An 18792-nucleotide genomic window follows, 5' to 3' on the forward strand; every position below is an offset into this window, starting at 1 on the left:
TGTCCCGCCTTGCAGTATTCTCGTGAATGGTACAAGCGATATATGTGAATGATATCCCCAAAGCTGGTGCCACGACAACAAAATCCTTGCTCTGAATATTGTTGTCTTCTCGGGATTGCTTAGGGGGCAAACCTTTTCGTTATATCATAAAATATGGAGGATGTATTCAAGCCTGATACGGAGAATTGAGCCTGCGATAGACACATAAACTGTAGCTGATAAATTATTCAATCTATCCGGTCGCTGAATCAGCACTTGTCAGGTAGTTATTCAATCTTCCTTCCTGCGACCGCTATCAGGGGATTTTGACAAATGATTCGCACTTCAAGTTGATAAAGTGGCCCATTGAGCGCGTAATGTAACCAGTATAATGCAAGGACTTTTACGCCTCCGTAATGTGATTGGAAATATCCAGCTCTATAAATTGAGCAAGTGATCCCACCGGAAAAGAAATTCAAAAGGGAGAATGATAAACAGAGTCAAGGTTCCGATTCCCATTCAGTACCTATGGGAGGGAATATTTGTGGTCTGGTTGTTTATGGAGCCCCAGACAAGCTAAAATGCTACTTTTTCGAAGATCAATTCCTCTCATCATCATCCCACAGCAAACAACCCGCCTTCGACGCTCGCTCTCAATGCCACCAAAACTCCGTTCTCCCCTCTCAAAACAGGTCGGCCCTTTCACAGAAGCTGTCTTTTTCTGTCCGTCATGCTCAATATGGCGTTGCTCAACCCCCTTGCGGACCGCCCACTCACGCTACCGGAATTTTAACCTTCGCCGAGCCCGTTCCGCATCGACTTTCGTGCACCAATCTGCAGCTGCACACGCAGTAAATATCACGAGAAATATACCAGAGCGGTTCCAAGAACTATACTCCGCGTTAAACAGTGTCCATGATACCGCTTCCAACCATGTCAATTCGAGCAGGCTGCAATTGGCGCTGAGGGGCTTGGAGACAACGAGGCCTGTGATCCGGGTTGCTGGTATGTTTTCGCGAACTCTTCTAGACTGCTTCGGAAGGATGTTGACCGCGTTTTCGCTTTTGAAGCTCAACTCAAGGCTGACCGGAGCAACTGATTATTACAGTCCTTGCTTTAGGTAATACAGCTACGGCACCCAGGCTTGTCCGACTACTGCTGGCAGATCCCCTGAGTCCAAAACAACAATGGGAGGATTATTTGGAAGCACATCGGGTGGATAGATCCGGCAGCTTATTGATAAAGTACGACATCGTTGAATGCTATTCTTTAACAAAGAGTAGGCTTACTAACAACCCCCGGTTTGTAGGTATGGAGAACAAACAGATCTCGCAGTGGAGAACAGCCTCGTGCCAACCATATCGATCCCCTCGAGAGTGCTGAAAGCGGCCAACTTGGAGATTCTTCTTTCACACCTCAGTACGAACGCGGGTTCGGATGCCCAAATCACTAGTAACACATTCCTTGTTCCAACAATTGCCATCCAATCGACTAGTACCGGAACCCATACTTTCGTCAGATACCCTGTTCATAAGAGCATTGTTTATGGAACGGGCATTGATGGGCTGCTAGCATATACAAAACTAGCGGAACGTGCGAACATTACAGACACGGATTCAATATGTGCAACATTTGACTTCGAATTACTAGGCCAGGGTTCGGCCCAGAGGAGAAATGGTGTCTCTTGTGTTGATCCCAATCGTGCAGAGGCGGCATTGAATATGTTTCGCGAATCCGCCCAAAACGCTACAGAATACGAGAGAGGGTGGTCGGGAAGTGGGGTGCAGCCGCTGATAGATTGGGTGTCTGCTCCTCCGGATGATGCCGCTCTAGATCCGTCAATTAAGAAACTTGTTGGGTCATTGCTGGATGGGGTTGAAGAAAGCATTAGTGCTGAAGAAAACAAAAAGATACTGGTGCAGCAAGCCAGGAACGTTCCAGAAGAAGTACGACTGGATTTGGACAGGACAGTCACAACGTGGGCTGAACGTGCGCACACAGAACTTCGCGACTCGCTCAACGACGGATTTGCAAGCAAACCGTGGCGAGATCTAGCTTGGTGGAAGCTGTTTTGGCATGTGGACGACGTGGGAATGGTCACCTCCCGGATATTAAGGACGAAATGGCTTCCCGAGGCGGAGAAAGAGGTGATCTGGATTGGTGGGAAAATTCATCAGGCAGGGCTATTGAACAACAATACATATACTACAGCCAAAATTCAAGAGTCCCCGGATATCAGGGTACCCCATACTGAGGATTCGTCTTCGGTGTCCCCTGAGAAGCCTTGGCCATCCCAAATCGCAGACATTCGGGGCCGTCTTACAACCTCCAGCGTACCCTCCTTACATGCCGTCGCACAAAATCTTGTCTTCTTCAGCTTGTCAACAACATCACTCAGTGCCGCACTTTCTGCTTTGGTATACATTTCCACATCCAGTGCATCTGTATACGAAGCCGGCACAATCGCAACAATTGGCCTCTTCATTTCGCTACGCCGGCAACAGAAGGGATGGGATGCTGCACGCAGCCTGTGGGAATGCGAGGTCCGCGAGGAAGGCCGCCGCGCATTGAAGGACACTGAAGAGGGATTGCGTACCGTCATTCACGAGGGCGGACGGGTTCCCGAAGCAGCTCCTGAAACCGAAGCCAGGCAACAAGTCAGCAAAGCCCGTCAAGCTCTCTCATATGTAAAATAATAATTTCCTTTTGTGACCCATTGTAGTTGTTCCTCCTACAAGAAGCGAGAAGTAAAAACGATTTATAGACCACCATATTTCAATATTCCAAAAGCAAACCAAGGGATACTAGCAACAGCTCAGCTAATTTCCACGCTCCCTTCTGGCACAGCACTCGGTACTCCTCAACCTGCTCGCTAGCCACTGCATGGTAATGAAAAATTTCCTCGCGGTTATTCGGCATCTCGTCCCCATTCCTCCCCTCCCACCTTACCACCTCCACATTTTCAAAAATCCCCCTTCGTCCTACCTATCCCAGCATCCGTAACCGCAGTTCGCTATGGCAGACCCTCAACCAACTGCACAGGTGTCCCGCATTTCCCATTCCTACTCTCCTGCCCCCAATACCCGAGCTTCTGCACCAGCACTGGGCAAAATTAGCTCCCGGATGATCTTCCCAAAAGCGTTCCTATTAAGGTTATGGCGGAAAATAATTCGAAATCGCCGGGCTGGCGTTTACCGCGGTTGTCATTGATCTATTTTTATAGAGCTTCAATTGGATATAAAAAGAAGGCGTTCAAGGATTTGGTTTGCTCAGCGCGAGCAAGAACACGCTTATCAAAACCTATAGTGAACAGCAGGCGAATATCCCGCGTAAAATAAGACACAATAGTAAATAAAACTAAAAACATACTCGTTACTATTTTTGTACCTCATAATTTTTTTTTTGAAGGAGCAAGGGTTCAGATATCGTAATGTCCACTGGAGTTTGTGTCCATGCACAGTACATCATATTTTTAAACTCGCGTAACTTTTTGGACCATGGCAGGGCTCAGTTTTCCGGCCGAAAATATGAACTGCGTTCAGCTTGATTGGACCCGTAAAGATAAAACTTGCCGCCAAACTTAAGCGGGCCCATCCTGATACGCCTGAGGCCCTCCAGGTTCTTCTCATTGCCCATCAACAGCATCGTTGTTGCCATTCCGATTTCCTGATGGCAAAATAATACCGGGAATAAGTGCCTTGATTCGCAGGGCAAATGCTCGGAGAACCCGACAGCGGTGTGGATTCCAGCGGATGGTTGTTGCTTAGTGGAACCGACCAAAGCAGACCGAGGGGAAATAAGGTTTAAATGACGAAGGGTCCTTTCGGTAAGTTTTAAGCATGAAGCAGGAAATGTTCGCATTGGCCCTTGGTGATTGCGGGGAGTTAGGTGAATTTGCCCAACCCAGTTGTGTGGCATGTAGTACTGGAATTAGCTGCTATGTAGAAGAAATGGTGTGATCAAGGGAAGACTTAGCCATTCGCCTATTGGCGGGTACGGTTAGCAAACTAGATATCTAGCATCTGATATCAGAACCAGCAGAGTTGTTCCAGCTGGGAATTCCATTCAAAAGGCCCGGAGCTGGGTTCTAGATTGAAGACCGCGGCACGGCAGCACGGCTGTATGGCGATATATCAATGCAGTGCATGTTGACAACAGTGTGATCAACTCAAGAGAAGACACCCACACCCGTAAAACCGTTATCACCTTCGGGCAGTGGATATTGTTATTCAAAACGGATTCGGTTTCTGAACACAAACATCAACCACGACAAATTTTCTCTTTTATTGTTTTATCGACCTCAAATCCCCGAGGCTTAGCCGGCAGCCGCCAGCTTATTTCTATTTTTGAATTTTGAATTTTTAAATTTTTAAATTTTTATCCTTTTTGGAAGCCAATCTTCAGCATGCCAGGTCCCCATTTTCGTGAAAACTTCCCGTTTAGATCCTCCCTAACCCTTACCACTTAGCGCGAGAAACTCAATGAGAGAACGTCCGTCAACCCCCGTTTCGATTTCATTTCTTGTAGGCAGAGCTGCGCTATGGCGGCAAATCAAGTAGGTTGAAAATCGGCAATTCCACGAAGTTACATGTACTGTACTATCAAAGCTAGGCGAAATGTGGGGTGATTCCAGCAGGCGCAGGGAATATACAGCTCATCCGAATATAGCTACATGCTGGTATGTACGGTACATCAGAGTCCAAAACAGCACTGATTCCGCAGCTGCAAGAAGACGTGCTTCGGGACATGGCCAATAACAACCAATAACAAACAGTAGCTATGGCCGTCGTCTGCATATTGCGGCAAAAAGCAAAAGTAACGGTATTTGTTGGTCCAGCTGCGAAAAGTCGGGAAGCATACATAGCTCCAACGAAGAAAAGAAAAGCAAAAAGCTATTCTGCAAACTAATCCAATCGGAACCGGTGCCGTGAACAGCAAGCAGCCCGGGATCAAACAAGCTCGTGGGGAGAGCTGTTGCTGCTGCCTCACTTTTGACCAAAGCAAGGAAAAAAAAGCTTCAAAAAAAAGGGCCAAAACACAACAATGAACCGACCGGCGCCTGCCGAGAAATAATAAATAAATGGTACGGGGTACGTACCTCACATACGCTTCCTATTTTCCCAATATCAAACGCCATGACTCTCCTCTCCTCTCCGGCGCCAAAATGGAGAACGGTTTGAGGCGAGAGGACGCATCCAGATGTTTTCCTCCAGATTTCTTTACATTTTCGCGAACTCAACCCGGAGGAGGCAACGAAAAAAATTAAAACAGAGACTCTGTGAGAATTGAAAATTTGAAATGAGTAGTTACCAATAAATCCTTTTCATATCTTAAAAATCCTCGCACCTAGGTGTTACAGGTGGCAGAAAAGGTGTAAATCGGTGGCTTAAAAAACTGTTGTCGCCATTTCATCGCACAGATATACTACTTAATAAGGCCCCAGTATGTATAATGATAACAATGACCTGAACAAGAAAAAACAACTCAAGCCGCACATGTAACCACGTACTAGCTTGTGACGACCCATGCTTCATAGGAGATTTGGTGAGAGAAACGAGGCAACGCATGAAGATAACTGCACATAAGCAATGAGAGGTAAGGGGCGGATGGAAAATCAAATTATTAGGAAAATCTACGCCTGTCGATTAGGACATCACATCAACCACAGCACCCAATCTAGTACCGGCCACGTTACGCAGACATGGAATCATCGGTGCATGTCAAAAGTTATGGTTTAGGTTTCTATAGAATGAACGCGTTCTTGATCTCGCTATAGATGGCGTGGAGCTCGTCAGTAGCGAGCTTTTCGAGCCTGTCGAGGGCATCCTTCGTCTGATCTTTCAACGAGCCAGCGTTGTATCCACCCTTTCCCACAATTTCTGAGTAGTTGGAAGAACCACCTCCGTTCCAGGCAAGTAACTATCAAAAAGTATTAGAAAGAATGATAGTTGTATTACAATAATACACTTCCGGATATAACTTACGTTTTTGGTATCCTCAGGCATCTGAGTCAGCATATCCTTGGTGGAGATCTGGGCGAGGGCAGTCTTAAGGTCCTCGGGGGAAAGAGGCGCGACAGCGAAGGCGGACTGTGTCGACGGGTAGAGAGAGACGAAGTAGGCCGCGAGGCCAGCTATGTGAGGAGATGCCATGGAAGTGCCAGAGATAGTGTTGACAGCGTACTTGCTGCCAGTCCAGGTAGAGAGGATGTTAAGGCCGGGGGCAAAGATGTCAACGCATGGGCCATAGTTAGAGAAGAAAGCACGTTCGTCGGACAGAGTGGAGGCTCCGACTGTGATGGCAGACTCAGCAGCAGCAGGTGAGTAATTGCAGGCGTCGGCGTTATCATTGCCAGCGGCCACAGCGAAGTGCATACCGGTGTCAACAGCGGCATTGACAGCGAGATCCAAGACACGCGAAGGTCCGCCGCCCAAACTCATGTTGGCAACACTACCCTTGAAGCCTTTCCGGCCGGTACCTTCCTTAGCAGCTTTCATTTGTTTCTGATGGCTTTGAGCGGCATATTCAACGCCCTTAACGACGTCGGACATTGTTCCCGAGCCGTTGGACCTCAGGACTTTGACAGCGTAGACGTTAGCCTTTTTGGCAACGCCAAATGTTGCGGCTGCGGAAGTCCCAGCGCAGTGGGTTCCGTGGCCATTTCCGTCAACATTTTCTTCACCTACTGGGATAGTGGCTCCCCAGAATGCACGTCCTTGGAAATCAACATGCTCAGTGTTGATGCCAGTATCGATGATGTAAATGTCGACGCCTTCACCTGCCAGGTCCGAGTAGAGGTATGTGTTGAAGGTGGAAAAGTCCAGGGTATCTCGATGACAGATCCTGGCGAGGCCCCATGGAGAATTATTTTGGGTTTCGAGGGCCGTGGTATGGACCTCGGAGTCTTTCTCGATAAAATCGACCTAGGCAATGGGTTAGAGTGACGAGCTCCATCAAGAAAAAGAGCAAAACATTTGGGAGTCAACTTACATCTGGATGCATGCGGACCTGGTCAATAACCTCCTCATCAAATGAGCCCGAGTATCCCAAAAGCGAGCCGGCAATATCGAAGGTATGTTTCAGGCCAGAGAACACGTCGTTCTTGAACGGAAACTGGTTACGTTTGTCAAGCTTTGATCTCTTGGCCATGGCTGTAGTATGGAGGTTTTGCACCCAGTTCTGATGGGCAACCGCTGAAGCGCTGGTGACATGTTTTTTGAAGACAACAATGTATGAGTCTTCAATCACTTTTGCATCCACCGACGAAAGGATGGGGGCGGCATCTTTGTGGATGGAATCAATCACAACTGGTGACGCAGCCGCCAGTAACGGGACGATCGATAAGGCGAGAAGGCCTTTCATGGTGATGAAGGGCGCAGGAAAGGAGTGAAACAGAAGACAGGATATTTGAAGCCAAAGGAAAAGGATACAATGGATGGAAGATGAGGAGAGAGAGCTGGGTTGAAGGGAGGTTGGAGATGGCTAGGTTCACGAGGAAGTTGGGGAGAGCAAGAGAGTTGAAGTTTCGGGGGAGGACGGGGAATGATGCAAGCGCTGGGTTAGTCTGGTATCGGTATGGTCACAACAATGTGGCTGGTACCGCCTGACCCAGGGCCCAGGGTTGGCGGTGGCCTGGCCAACGGGGGGTCACATGGGCTGGGTTACCCGGAGCCTTGGAAAGTTGGAAGCTGAACGTGCAGAACATCCGCGGTAGAGGGTCGAACCATAGCTCCAGCACTGCAGCAACAATGGTGTGGTTCGTCTGTTGTATCCTTAAAAGCCGGTTGTCTGACACGAGTTCAAATCATCAGATGGATGGCTACCAGTGTTCTTCTACGGCTCAGTGATCAAGTCAAAGTAAAGAGCTTCACTGTCAACTAGAAAATTTTGTGCAAGAGGGAGAAAGAAAAATAAGCATCTGATTATTTGATGAAACTCATTGCATCTAGCTGCCACCTTTGGAGTCAACTTCGCGGAGATCAATAGATGTGTATTTCAAATGACTTGGATGAGAGAGTTCTTTTGATATAAGCACCATATCCAATACATATAAGGAGTAGCTTGATAAATACATGGAAAGCTGGGAAATGCTATATCTATCATCCTCTGTTTACAGATCTCAATTCTCCCTTCCCGACATATTTTGCAAACGCTGTCTGTTCCATAAAGCTCCCAGTAGAGTCATTTGCCTGAGCGCGATCGACTACTTTTTCCTCTACTCCATCATTTTGGCTATTAGCTGGCATGACGACCAGTAGGAAATATGCAGTGAGAGGACTACGGGTTGGCTCGCTGGCGATTATATGCCGGCGTCAAGTTTTTGAATTAATCAATCAGCTTCATGTACGACTCTAGCGGTAGTCAGCAACAAATACGGGTTTGTGAGAATATGAATCGATCGTGGACCGGGCCGTCTCATGAACACCACAGCATACACCTACCTGTCAGGCGGTGTGAGTCAACAACTACTACTTGGCATAAGGTGTACGCAGTATCGATTGATGAGTTCAGTTACTGCCCTACACCCGATTTTGTGTGGCAGGAGTTTCTTTATCAAAGTTGGTGTCTCTACAAATGTAAAATTCCAATGGGAGCCTTACCAAATGCAAGGACGCATACATACGGGCGAACATTTGACTCCTCAGCAAGGTCAAGGCCCATCCCAAGATACCCTATGATATCCGTATTTCAAGTGCATACCAAAGACCTAGTTCACCAAGTAGTCTTTTTTCACCCCTAGTGACAAAGCAGTCTTGCACATTGATTGATAATAGTATTGGCAGTCCGGCAAGAGCACAGCAGTCTACGAATCGTAGGCAAGGCCTATTCAACGATGAACAGCACCTACTCCCGAGCAACTAAGCTTGCATCCAGTCAAGGAGGCCCTGACACTAGAATCGCACTGCCCAAATGGTTACAAATGACTCGCTGATAGGAGTGTGCCTATATCATGCTGAAAAGGTTAGTTGCCTGCAATGGCAAGCAAGCAAACAAGGATGAATGAATGATTCCGATGATTAGGGAACTAGTAAACGAGAACTTTTATAGATTCGAAGTAAAGGTTGATGTTCCACTCTGCGACGCCATTCTTACAGGTCGCAAGATTGTCACTCTCCTCAAAGATTTGATAGATGATGTTAAGAGCATATGAAGGGTTAGCTGCGAAGCAATGGACATATCAGTTCGAGATCGATCACCCCTAATCTACTATACTTGGGGTAACGATTGGTTACAGGTAACGGCACTGTAGCAATCGCCCCTTTGTCAATCATTTCCCTTGTGGATTCCTGGGGCTGGAGGATAACTTTTCGCGGGACTGTCCAAAGATTTGTGTGGAATTATCTAGATTAGCTGCTGGTCAAGATGGGATTGCTTTCTGGATGCCTGATTATATAATCAACAGCGTCACAAACGATGTTCCGTTCCGAACATCATGAAGGCAATATCAGACAGAGCTGATAAACATAACCCTTGACTTTCCCCGGCGCAGTAAGACGACAGCTTTCTGTTTCTCATGAGTGCGCCTTCTCGTCTCGCCATACTCTTCGTTATTTAACCTGTTGAATTCAACATCTAATGTTTGAAACACGTTGGCATCGGGTCATCTCACAGTGGAGAGGGCTCGTTTTGACCATCATAGATGACGAATACATGACCTGAACACTGAACGCTATACTCCGGTAGTTAAATCCTGTGGCATGTTCCCAATGACCGGATTAAAATCTTTCTGGCCCTAATCATTGGTAATTTACAATAGAAGACATAGGTCCCTCGAAGGAACCATGAATAGCTCTTCCTCCCGCCCTCAGCGCCCATCGTCTCCGCCTTTGTTAGCCTCGGAGCGCCTGGTTGCTGAATTGCGTCCTGTTATTGCGTCGTTGACTGATGTTTGCAATCAGAAGACTGACTTAGTCCAAAATATCCTTAGCGCAACTGAGAATCTCCTCCGGTTGCGCCACACTTTTATCGACGATGATAACGCCAGAGGCGCAAAAGACATTTTCCGCCAACTGCTTGGCTTCCAAACTCTACTCCGGCTGCTACGGTTAATAGGAGACATTTATGACCCCTCTACATTATCGAAGGAAGATAGGAAGAGCCTTTTAGTCTTAACTAAAGATATCCATGGTGTTCTTGCCGAAAGCCTGAAAGACCACCCTGGCAACAAGAGATATTTCTCCAAACAGCTGGATTCGGGTGGTGTTGCGCTTCTGGAAAGTAGCCTGTCGCCATTGTGTAACAAGTTGGGCCAGCATGCGGAAGGAACCAGTTCCCCTGATACTGCTGACATTGAGCAGTTTTATGGCGGACTCCTTGCTGCGGCTTTGACGCAAGAGATGTTCTCTGACTTTTTCGCAGTGATAGGGAGAAATGTTGATCTAAAAAATGATTATCCAAACTCCTCAGCAATAGTGCAAGAAGTCACCAGTGAAACTCTAGGCCAATCAGAAACAATCGAAAATGGCGAGTTCGTGGGTCCTCTTTTGAGACTATGGCTCGCACAGTCATCAAAATTTCCGGGCTCTATCCTGCATTTAGCTATTCCGGCGTGCTTGATTCACCTAGCAAAGCAGTCACAGCGCAATTTATTAGCACTCCATTCAACGGCAATGCTCAGCAGCCTTCTGCCAATCGTTATAGATTCAAAAGCGCTCGGACAAGAGCGGGACCTGTATCGCCAACTAGCGAGTATATTATGCTCCGAGGGCATAAATAACTTGGAAGATGCTGCGCAGCTTTACCGAGCGGCTCATGACACCCCCAACGTTTCGAGATTCCTACTGGACGCAATTAAGTCGTCGAAGAATCCAGCATGTATTCATTTTGACCTCTCCAGGCATGGATATTCTTCCCTTGAGCTACCGGCGTTGGGCAAACCATTTCCACCCAGCCACTCTGCTGGGTATACTCTTGCCGTGTGGGTGCGCTTCGATAACTTTGACCCGGCTGCTCACACCACCATATTTGGAGCTTTTGATCCTAGCCAGGCTTGTTTTGTACTAGCGTATATTGAAAAGGATACTCATAATTTTATCCTCCAGACGTCAATGAAGGGTGCTCGCCCGAGTGTTCGTTTCAAATCAACGGTATTTGAGCTTGGTAAATGGTACCATATATGCATTGTCCATAAAAGACCTCGACCCATATCATCGTCACGGGCAACATTATTTGTCAACGGGGAGTTCGTAGAGCAGTTAAAACCCGAGTACCCATCTATTCCAGCTACTACTGCCCCTCACCGCGTGCCTCGCGTCCAAGCCTTCTTAGGGACTCCGGAGGAGTTGGCAACTCGGCTTGGAAAAGGGGTGTCAACGTCCCGATGGTCCTTGGCTTCTGCTATCTTATTCGATGAGGCATTTACGGATGATATTATAGCGGTTTTCTACCATTTGGGCCCTCGATATCATGGCAATTTCCAGGATTGTTTAGGGTCATTTCAGACTTACAAAGCATCCGCTCAGTTGAATTTGCGCAATGAGAGTTTCCATCCTGGTAAGGAAGAGCAGTCGGATATCGTCGCCGTTATTCGTCAGAAAGCCAGTAGCCTGATTCCAGAAAATTCTGTCCTGCTGAATATATCCCCAATGACAATCCTCGATGATGATGATAGCAATAATGTTGATGAATCACAGCTCGTTAAGTCACTGTCAAAACAGGCTGCCAGAAATTTGAATCGTCTCACTAAGGCTGGTGGAAACGCTGTTGCTATCAACGGTTCCGTTCCTGCAATAAATGATGCGTTAACCCAAGCACATGGTGTTGCAACTTTGACTGGAGACCCTGTTGTGATCGTACCACAGTCACTGGATGATGCTAGCTGGCGGATTGGTGGATGTGCTGCGCCACATCTCAGTTTGATCGAAGCAGCATCCACGTCCGATAGTATTTGTATAGCTGTCGAATCTCTGTTCGAAGCCGTCCAAGATAACTGGAGAAATAGTGAGGCGATGGAGCGGGAGAATGCTTACAGCATACTTGCTGTTCTTCTTCGCGAGAAACTTGGTCTATCATCTCACATTCAGAATGCCATTTCGAAGCCTACCGCTCTATTTTCAACCCCTGAGCACCACAATGGGTTAGCTATGGAGATTCTCCTCCTTATACTAAAATTTGTTGGCTATGACTTCCAGGACCCGAAGAAGTCTATAATTACTAACCCACTAGCTTATCGGGTCCTTCTCGTTGATTTGGACATCTGGAGGCTAGCAGATCTGCCTTTGCTTGAGATATATTATTCTCAATTTGTCACGTTCTGCTCCGAGTCCAATAATCATCAATTCAATACCAAGCGTCTTTCTCGAATGCGTAAGAAGCACTATCGCATTCCTGTGCATTTCCCTATCTATGACGCTGACATTAACTTTTCTAGGTGTTGTCAAGAAACTCCTGGATGGAATAAAAGGGGAGAACTTTACTGCAGAATCTATCAAACTTTTTATTCCTTCACTTAGTTCCCTCGTAACGTCATGTATGTCGGCGGAAATTTTTCGGTCGCTTGCTCTATTTATCACCTACTCCATTCACGGTGTCTCGCAGAAGCACAAAGGCGCTCGCTTCGATGCTCGGGCTAAACAACCGAGGTTTGCCCATTTCTTGAATCTGGATAGACCCTACCTCTCCAAAACTCAAGTAGGAATCGAAGTCTTGAAAGCATATACAAACATCGTTTGTAAAGAGAATGGCACGACGAATATTGTCAAATTTGCGAGAACCGTGACCAATAAGGTTAGGCCTTCGTTGACTGAGTTCATGCGCAAGCTGTTATTCTTTTGTTCCTTACTAACAGCTATCTTTATTGTGTAGTGGTTGTTATACTTAATCTTAGAAAACAATCCCGAAGTGGTGGTGCTGGCAACCACCATTCTTGCGAGATTACTAGTCACACATGGCAGCAGTTATACGAGGAAGTTTGCAGACAAATCAGGTGGATTCGTCATCATGCAACGTTGCCTGAGACGTTGGTGGCATATTCCTGTTCTTTGGCCGATTTGCTTTGCGATCCTGTTCGGAAAAGATGTTGGTCAATTAGACCTTGACCGACCTTTTGACCACTTCGGATTTTTAGATCTATTTAACTCCGGTGGGGACCTGAAAGTCCTCTGCCCTGAGATTCTTCCTGTCATTACAGGAATGCTTAAAGCCGGCATCAAAGCGACAGTCCTGAAAAGCAGCGAAACATCTGTTGTCGAAGGCACAAATGAGCTTAGTAGAAATCGAGAAAATCGACGTTCCATGTCAAGCACAACACCTCCAGGTTGGTTCTTAAAACCTTATTGCTTGTTTCTCTTATCCCATTTCTCGTATGTCACACAATCTAACTGGCCTTTTGTTTTAGATTTTGGTACCCTCAACACATCTTCTGGGTCAAATATTGAGCTGTTAAACACAGTCGTTGGCTTTCTTGCCGATATTCATGTCAAGTCTCAGCATTTTCGTGACTTTACTATTACGTCTTCTTATGTGCAAGAGCTTCTTTTCCTCCTGTTTCCAGTCGTCGTTGGCTCAGATGCAGTTAGCGCCGATGTAGAGCTGCATTCTCAGTCTTCCGGACTGACATTTGGAACGCGCGATGTGGTTATCCGCCCGCTTTCAAATGCTCGTCCGGTTCTACGCACCACAACGGTAGAGAATTCTGAGCCTCCCGACGGTGACAATGGCCTTATACGGCGCTCTTCCTTCGTTCTCGTGTCATCCGATAAATCTCAGCTCGCTCCGTCGTTGGCTCGACTTCACCAGGCTGTTGCCCTGAAATCCGAGAGGGTGAATACTCCTCCCGCCCATTCAATTGTGCAAGGGGTCTTGGAAGTGGTTGCGGCGGTTATCATTGACCAAGTGCTCACAAGAAAGGACTTCGAATTGGCGCTCCACTTGGCAACTCCTCCAGGGTTCGTTGAACACCAAACATATTTTGAGTCTTGGGTCCTTCGGAATGTACTATCTCAACTCAAAAATACCATCTTATTAAACCGGAAACTTCTCTGGGAACCTCGAGTTTTAACAAACGTCTCCAAGCTTTTAACACACCTTGTGGAAATTCTTTATGAGGGTTGGTTTATAGACGGCGCGATTTCCATTTTAGAATTTTCAGGGCCAATCCTCGAATATTTGCAGCAGCCCGACGTTGCGAATCTAAAAAGCATTCGACTATGTAGTCAGGCAATCTCTTCGATCCGATCAGTGGTCTCGCGCACAGTGTTACTTCGGCTCTCTGAGGCTGAGGCGTCGGACGCACTCGACTTTCTCAAGAAGCTAACCTACTGGCAAACAGTAATTCTGTCTACCGAAGAGCCCCAGGCAGAATACTTACCTTTGATATGCTATTTGCTCTATTCTAAATTAGTTACAGACGATGAAGATGTTCGAGTGGCTTCTGCAAACTTGTGGCGGGTGCATTTGGTACAGAAGCCATCAGAGATGTCAGCGCTCCTGAACTATGCCGGTTCCTCCCTTCAAAAACGCTTGTTTTCCGGTTTCCAAAAGCTGGTTGGTTTAGATGACGATAGTTTCCTGCGCTGGGTTGATGACCAACGCGATGATCTTGACTTGTTTTTCTTCGGCGCTCTGTCAAAAAAATGGGAAGCCTTTGTTCGTGATGAAAACAACAAAACTGATGAACGTGCACGGGTAAGGCTTTCAAAGAGAAAGGATAAATTGAAACTGTGGAATCAACTTGATATCGCCCAGGACGAAATAATCCGCAAACATGATACCACCTATGAGCACTGGACATCGAACATTTCTACCTCTGAACATCTCAAGCATCAACGATCCCTACAAGACCAACAGGACAACCTAGCATTTTTATCTTCATCTTTTGCCAAAATGTACCGTGATTTGAGGCGGGATAATGGGATCCTGGCTGGAAGCACTGAGACCAAATGGCGCCTTGACCAGACTGAAGGAAGGGATAGGATGAGACTACGAATAACTCCAGATGACACGGCCGGAGGGCAAAATTACCAACCAAAGCGCAGAACATTACATGAGCATCCAAGTATTAAACTAGACACACGAGTCCGTGCTGTTGAACAAGACATGGTTGGAATCACACCCACTCCTTTCGTTGCTGAACCTACTGAATCTGAATCTCAAGTCGAAGGTCCAACGGACGCGCCCAACAGCGATCGTGATGACAGATCGGGCCTTGAGGGTAGTTATGAAATGATAGAGGACCCGTTGGATGGACAAAGTGATTATGAGGACAAGAATAGGAAGGTTATGAGAAGTCTCCATCGGGGAGACCAAGTCCAGCATGTTTGCAATATTTCTAGAATTGAGGGGCTTGAAGCGTGTGAAGGACTCCTAATTCTCGGGAAAGATTCGGTCTATATTCTGGATAACTTTTTTCAACGGGCTGATGGTGAAGTTGTCAATGTTAGGCAAGCGCCTTCTGAAGAGCGGGATCCTTACGTTCGCATGATTTCCGGCCGCCAATCAGATGACCGACGAGTGAATAATGGAGAACATGAAACCAGAAGTTGGAAATGGGCGGAGGTGATCAGCGTATCGAAGCGGCGATTTTTGTTCCGCGACGTTGCACTGGAAATATTCTTTGCGGACGGTCGAAGCTATTTGCTCACAATGGTGTCTCCTACACTTCGGAATGAGTTATTCTCGCTTCTCTCATTTCGTGCCCCCCAAATAAACGGATCCGGGAACGCAACGCAGACCGAAGAAATGTGGAGATTTGAAGCCTTGCGCAGTCAAGAGGACAACACTCAATTCTTCAGAGCGAAGATTGCTAACGTGTTTAACCAAAACCCTACTAACCCAGCCACTCGAAAATGGATCAAAGGAGAAATGTCAAATTTTCATTACTTGATGTTTGTCAATACCATGGCCGGACGAACGTTCAATGACTTGACGCAATACCCTGTTTTCCCCTGGGTGCTTGCAGATTATACGAGTGACGAGCTGGATCTGACAAACCCTAAAGTCTTCCGCGATTTATCGAAACCGATGGGATGTCAAACTCCAGAACGGGAATCAGAATATCGGAGCCGATACCAATCATTTGCCGAGATGGGTGACCATAATACATTGCCGTTCCATTATGGGACGCACTATTCTTCCGCGATGATTGTCACCTCGTACCTCATCCGCCTTCAGCCATTCGTAAAATCGTACCTCCTCTTGCAAGGAGGAACATTTGACCATGCCGATCGTCTTTTCTATTCGATCCCCAAGGCATGGGAATCAGCATCCAGAACTGCCATGACCGACGTGAGGGAATTGATCCCCGAGTTTTTCTATCTGCCTGAATTTCTGGTAAATTCAAACAAATATGATTTTGGGCTGAGACAAAGCAAGTCTCAGTCAATAGATAATGTCGAATTACCACCTTGGGCTAATAAAGACCCGAAAATATTTATTGCCAAGCATCGGGAAGCGCTCGAAAGCCCATATGTGACGAGAAATCTCCATAAATGGATTGATCTGGTATTCGGCAATAAGCAGAAAGGCGAAGCTGCTTTGGAGGCAGTGAATGTATTTCACCATCTATCTTACCAGGGCGCTAAAGACCTAGACACCATCGATGACCCTGTCGAGCGCTTGGCAACGATAGGCATAATCCATAATTTTGGACAGACTCCCCATCAGGCATTCCAAAAGCCCCACCCGCAGAGAGAGGAGATATCACACAAACAGAAACGGTTGGATACGGCGGCAGAGTCACTAACTCGCTTGCCCTTCACGTTACTTGGTATGCGAGTTCAGCGTCTAAGACGATATTTCAACGGGCTAAACGTTTTTTTACAGATAGTCAAGAGCGAGTATCATCGTTGCTATTCTCATGCAAACAAGATCGGCTACTCTGTTCTGCTGCCTTCAGACTCAATATTCCACCGAACTATGACAAGTACATTGAGTGGGGTTTCTCCGATGGTAGTGTCAGGTTCTATACTGCTGATACCAGGAAGGTACGTAGACGTATTTGGGAATACATGTTCGTTGTCGAATTGCTAGGACTAATTGACTGTATATTTTTAAGTTGATCGGCCATTTCGAGCACCTACATATAGGTCAGCTATCCGGTGCCTTATTTGCAGATTCCCAGACTCTGATCACCTCTGGAACGGATTGTACTGTCTCGGTATGGTCATTCACATCGACGTCCAAGTCAGCAGATCTTCATCCGAAAGCTACGTTATTTGGACACCGTTCGCTGGTCACCACTCTTGCCGTTTCAAGATCCTTTAGTACCATCCTCTCCGCTTCCAAGGATGGAAAGATAATGCTATGGGATCTAAATCGTCTGGAATTTGTGAGGTCATTACCGAACGGGGGACCTGTCGATGTAAGTTTTGCGTTTCGCCCAAATCTACACATTCTTCATTTTTGGGTTCTAACCTGATCATCCATCCGAATAGTGCGCACGCATCAACGATGCTACCGGGAATATAGTTGTCTGCCGTGGAAATCGTATAAGCCTCTATACACTAAATGGGGATTTGCTTCTTGAGCAAGCTGTGTGCGAGCAAGCTGATGATTGTATCCTGTCCTGTGCTTTCTACGAAGGTGTTAGTAGCGAATGGCTAGAACGGGAGTTATTATTTACAGGTCATAAGCGTCGAGTGGTCAATGTGAGTGATGTCTCTTTCTTTCATTTTAATTTTCATCCCTCACTCCCACTGAGATGTCCCCTTTTGCAATTGGGCTTTGCCGCGCCGTAGACACATTTCCCCACATAGTTTCCCCATCTTTGTTTGATATCCGCAAGGCTAACAACAAGTGTTTAGATATGGAGTAAAACGATACGGAACGGCCGATTCGAGCTCGATCTAATCCGCCAGTTACATCATGTTGACAACACCCGCGAGGACGGGGCCAGCAACGTTACTGCGGGTATTAGTTGTATTCTGCCGTTGGCGCAGTCTGTTTATACCGGTGATGAAGTTGGGCAAGTTGTAAGTGCCCTCTTTCCTCGCTCATTTCACACCGCTTGGTTGATTCCGCTGTCCCCTGAATACTGTCTCGTAGTGCGGCCAGCTAATTATCGTTTTCTTAATCTCTTCAAATAGTATGAATGGGATTGTGTCCCCCGCCGTTGACGAAAATATACATATATATATCTCGATTTACTGCTTGACAGGTGGACATGCTTGACATGTCGATCTGGGATGATCATGATTTTATGACGGACTAGGCTTTCGTTTTTCGACTAGCCAAGAGATAATGCTTTTATGCTATGCTATGTTAGTTTATGTATGCTTGAATTTTATTTGCGTTCTTCATCCTCTCTCTTACTCGACACGTTTGTTTTATCAGGGTTAGTCGTCTCTTGTGGGATCAAAATTATTTGTAGATAAATGAACCATCATTCGCAGGCTACGAATCAACGGATATGGTGTACTGTGCTTGGCCCGGATATCGGCTGTCCGGTTCAACGAGTTTGTCACGTTGAATTTCTTGAACCTAAAAACCGGCTTATAACTAGATATTTTCGTTGGTACAATCCACTGCGAGTTTTTACAATTTTTCATTTTTTTATATTTAAGATCTCCCCCGTCTCTTTTCCATATATCTCCACCTTATCCCGCAGTTCTCAAATGGCCAGCGCAGTGCATTATAAATACCGTTTGAAACCAGCTTCCTGGTTGCGTTACCGGACCTGAGTTGCGAACAGGATCCATTTTTCCTGTGCAATGATGTAACACTTTCAAGATTTGCCTACAGAAACGTTTTGTCAAGTAATACAACTATTCGCCGCAAGCCGAAAGGTTCACTGCATACACTTTTTTTGCCTCACTTATTAACGGGGATTGATGGTCAGCCATTTCAGGTGTGGCCCAGAGCCGGGCCTTTTTGGGC

At 46.6% G+C, this 18792-nt stretch overlaps 3 protein-coding genes across 3 annotated transcripts; 2 read left to right on the plus strand and 1 right to left on the minus strand.

Annotated features, from left to right (window-relative positions):
* Window positions 1–560: 560 nt before the first annotated feature.
* On the plus strand, window positions 561–2759 carry HCBG_06617 (uncharacterized protein; the record flags this gene model as incomplete). Its single annotated transcript, XM_045433666.1, has 3 exons — window positions 561–984; window positions 1109–1223; window positions 1289–2759. The coding sequence occupies 3 exons, from the start codon at window positions 561–563 to the stop codon at window positions 2673–2675; spliced, it is 1926 nt and encodes a 641-aa protein (XP_045285979.1).
* Window positions 2760–5285: 2526 nt separating this feature from the next.
* HCBG_06618 (serine proteinase) lies at window positions 5286–7484 on the minus strand (the record flags this gene model as incomplete). Its single annotated transcript, XM_045433667.1, has 3 exons — window positions 5286–5898; window positions 5964–6902; window positions 6970–7484. 3 exons carry the CDS (start codon window positions 7339–7341, stop codon window positions 5722–5724), a joined length of 1488 nt encoding a protein of 495 aa, XP_045285980.1.
* A 2277-nt stretch (window positions 7485–9761) lies between these two features.
* HCBG_06619 (uncharacterized protein) lies at window positions 9762–18032 on the plus strand (the record flags this gene model as incomplete). The annotated part of the gene is made up of 9 exons (XM_045433668.1): window positions 9762–12285; window positions 12350–12705; window positions 12784–13234; window positions 13316–16684; window positions 16741–16901; window positions 16973–17278; window positions 17352–17564; window positions 17721–17888; window positions 18003–18032. 9 exons carry the CDS (start codon window positions 9762–9764, stop codon window positions 18030–18032), a joined length of 7578 nt encoding a protein of 2525 aa, XP_045285981.1.
* Between the last annotated feature and the right edge of the window lie 760 nt (window positions 18033–18792).

This window comes from Histoplasma capsulatum (genome assembly GCF_000150115.1).
Source record: "Histoplasma capsulatum G186AR genomic scaffold supercont2.9, whole genome shotgun sequence".
NCBI classification, from domain to species: domain Eukaryota; kingdom Fungi; phylum Ascomycota; class Eurotiomycetes; order Onygenales; family Ajellomycetaceae; genus Histoplasma; species Histoplasma capsulatum.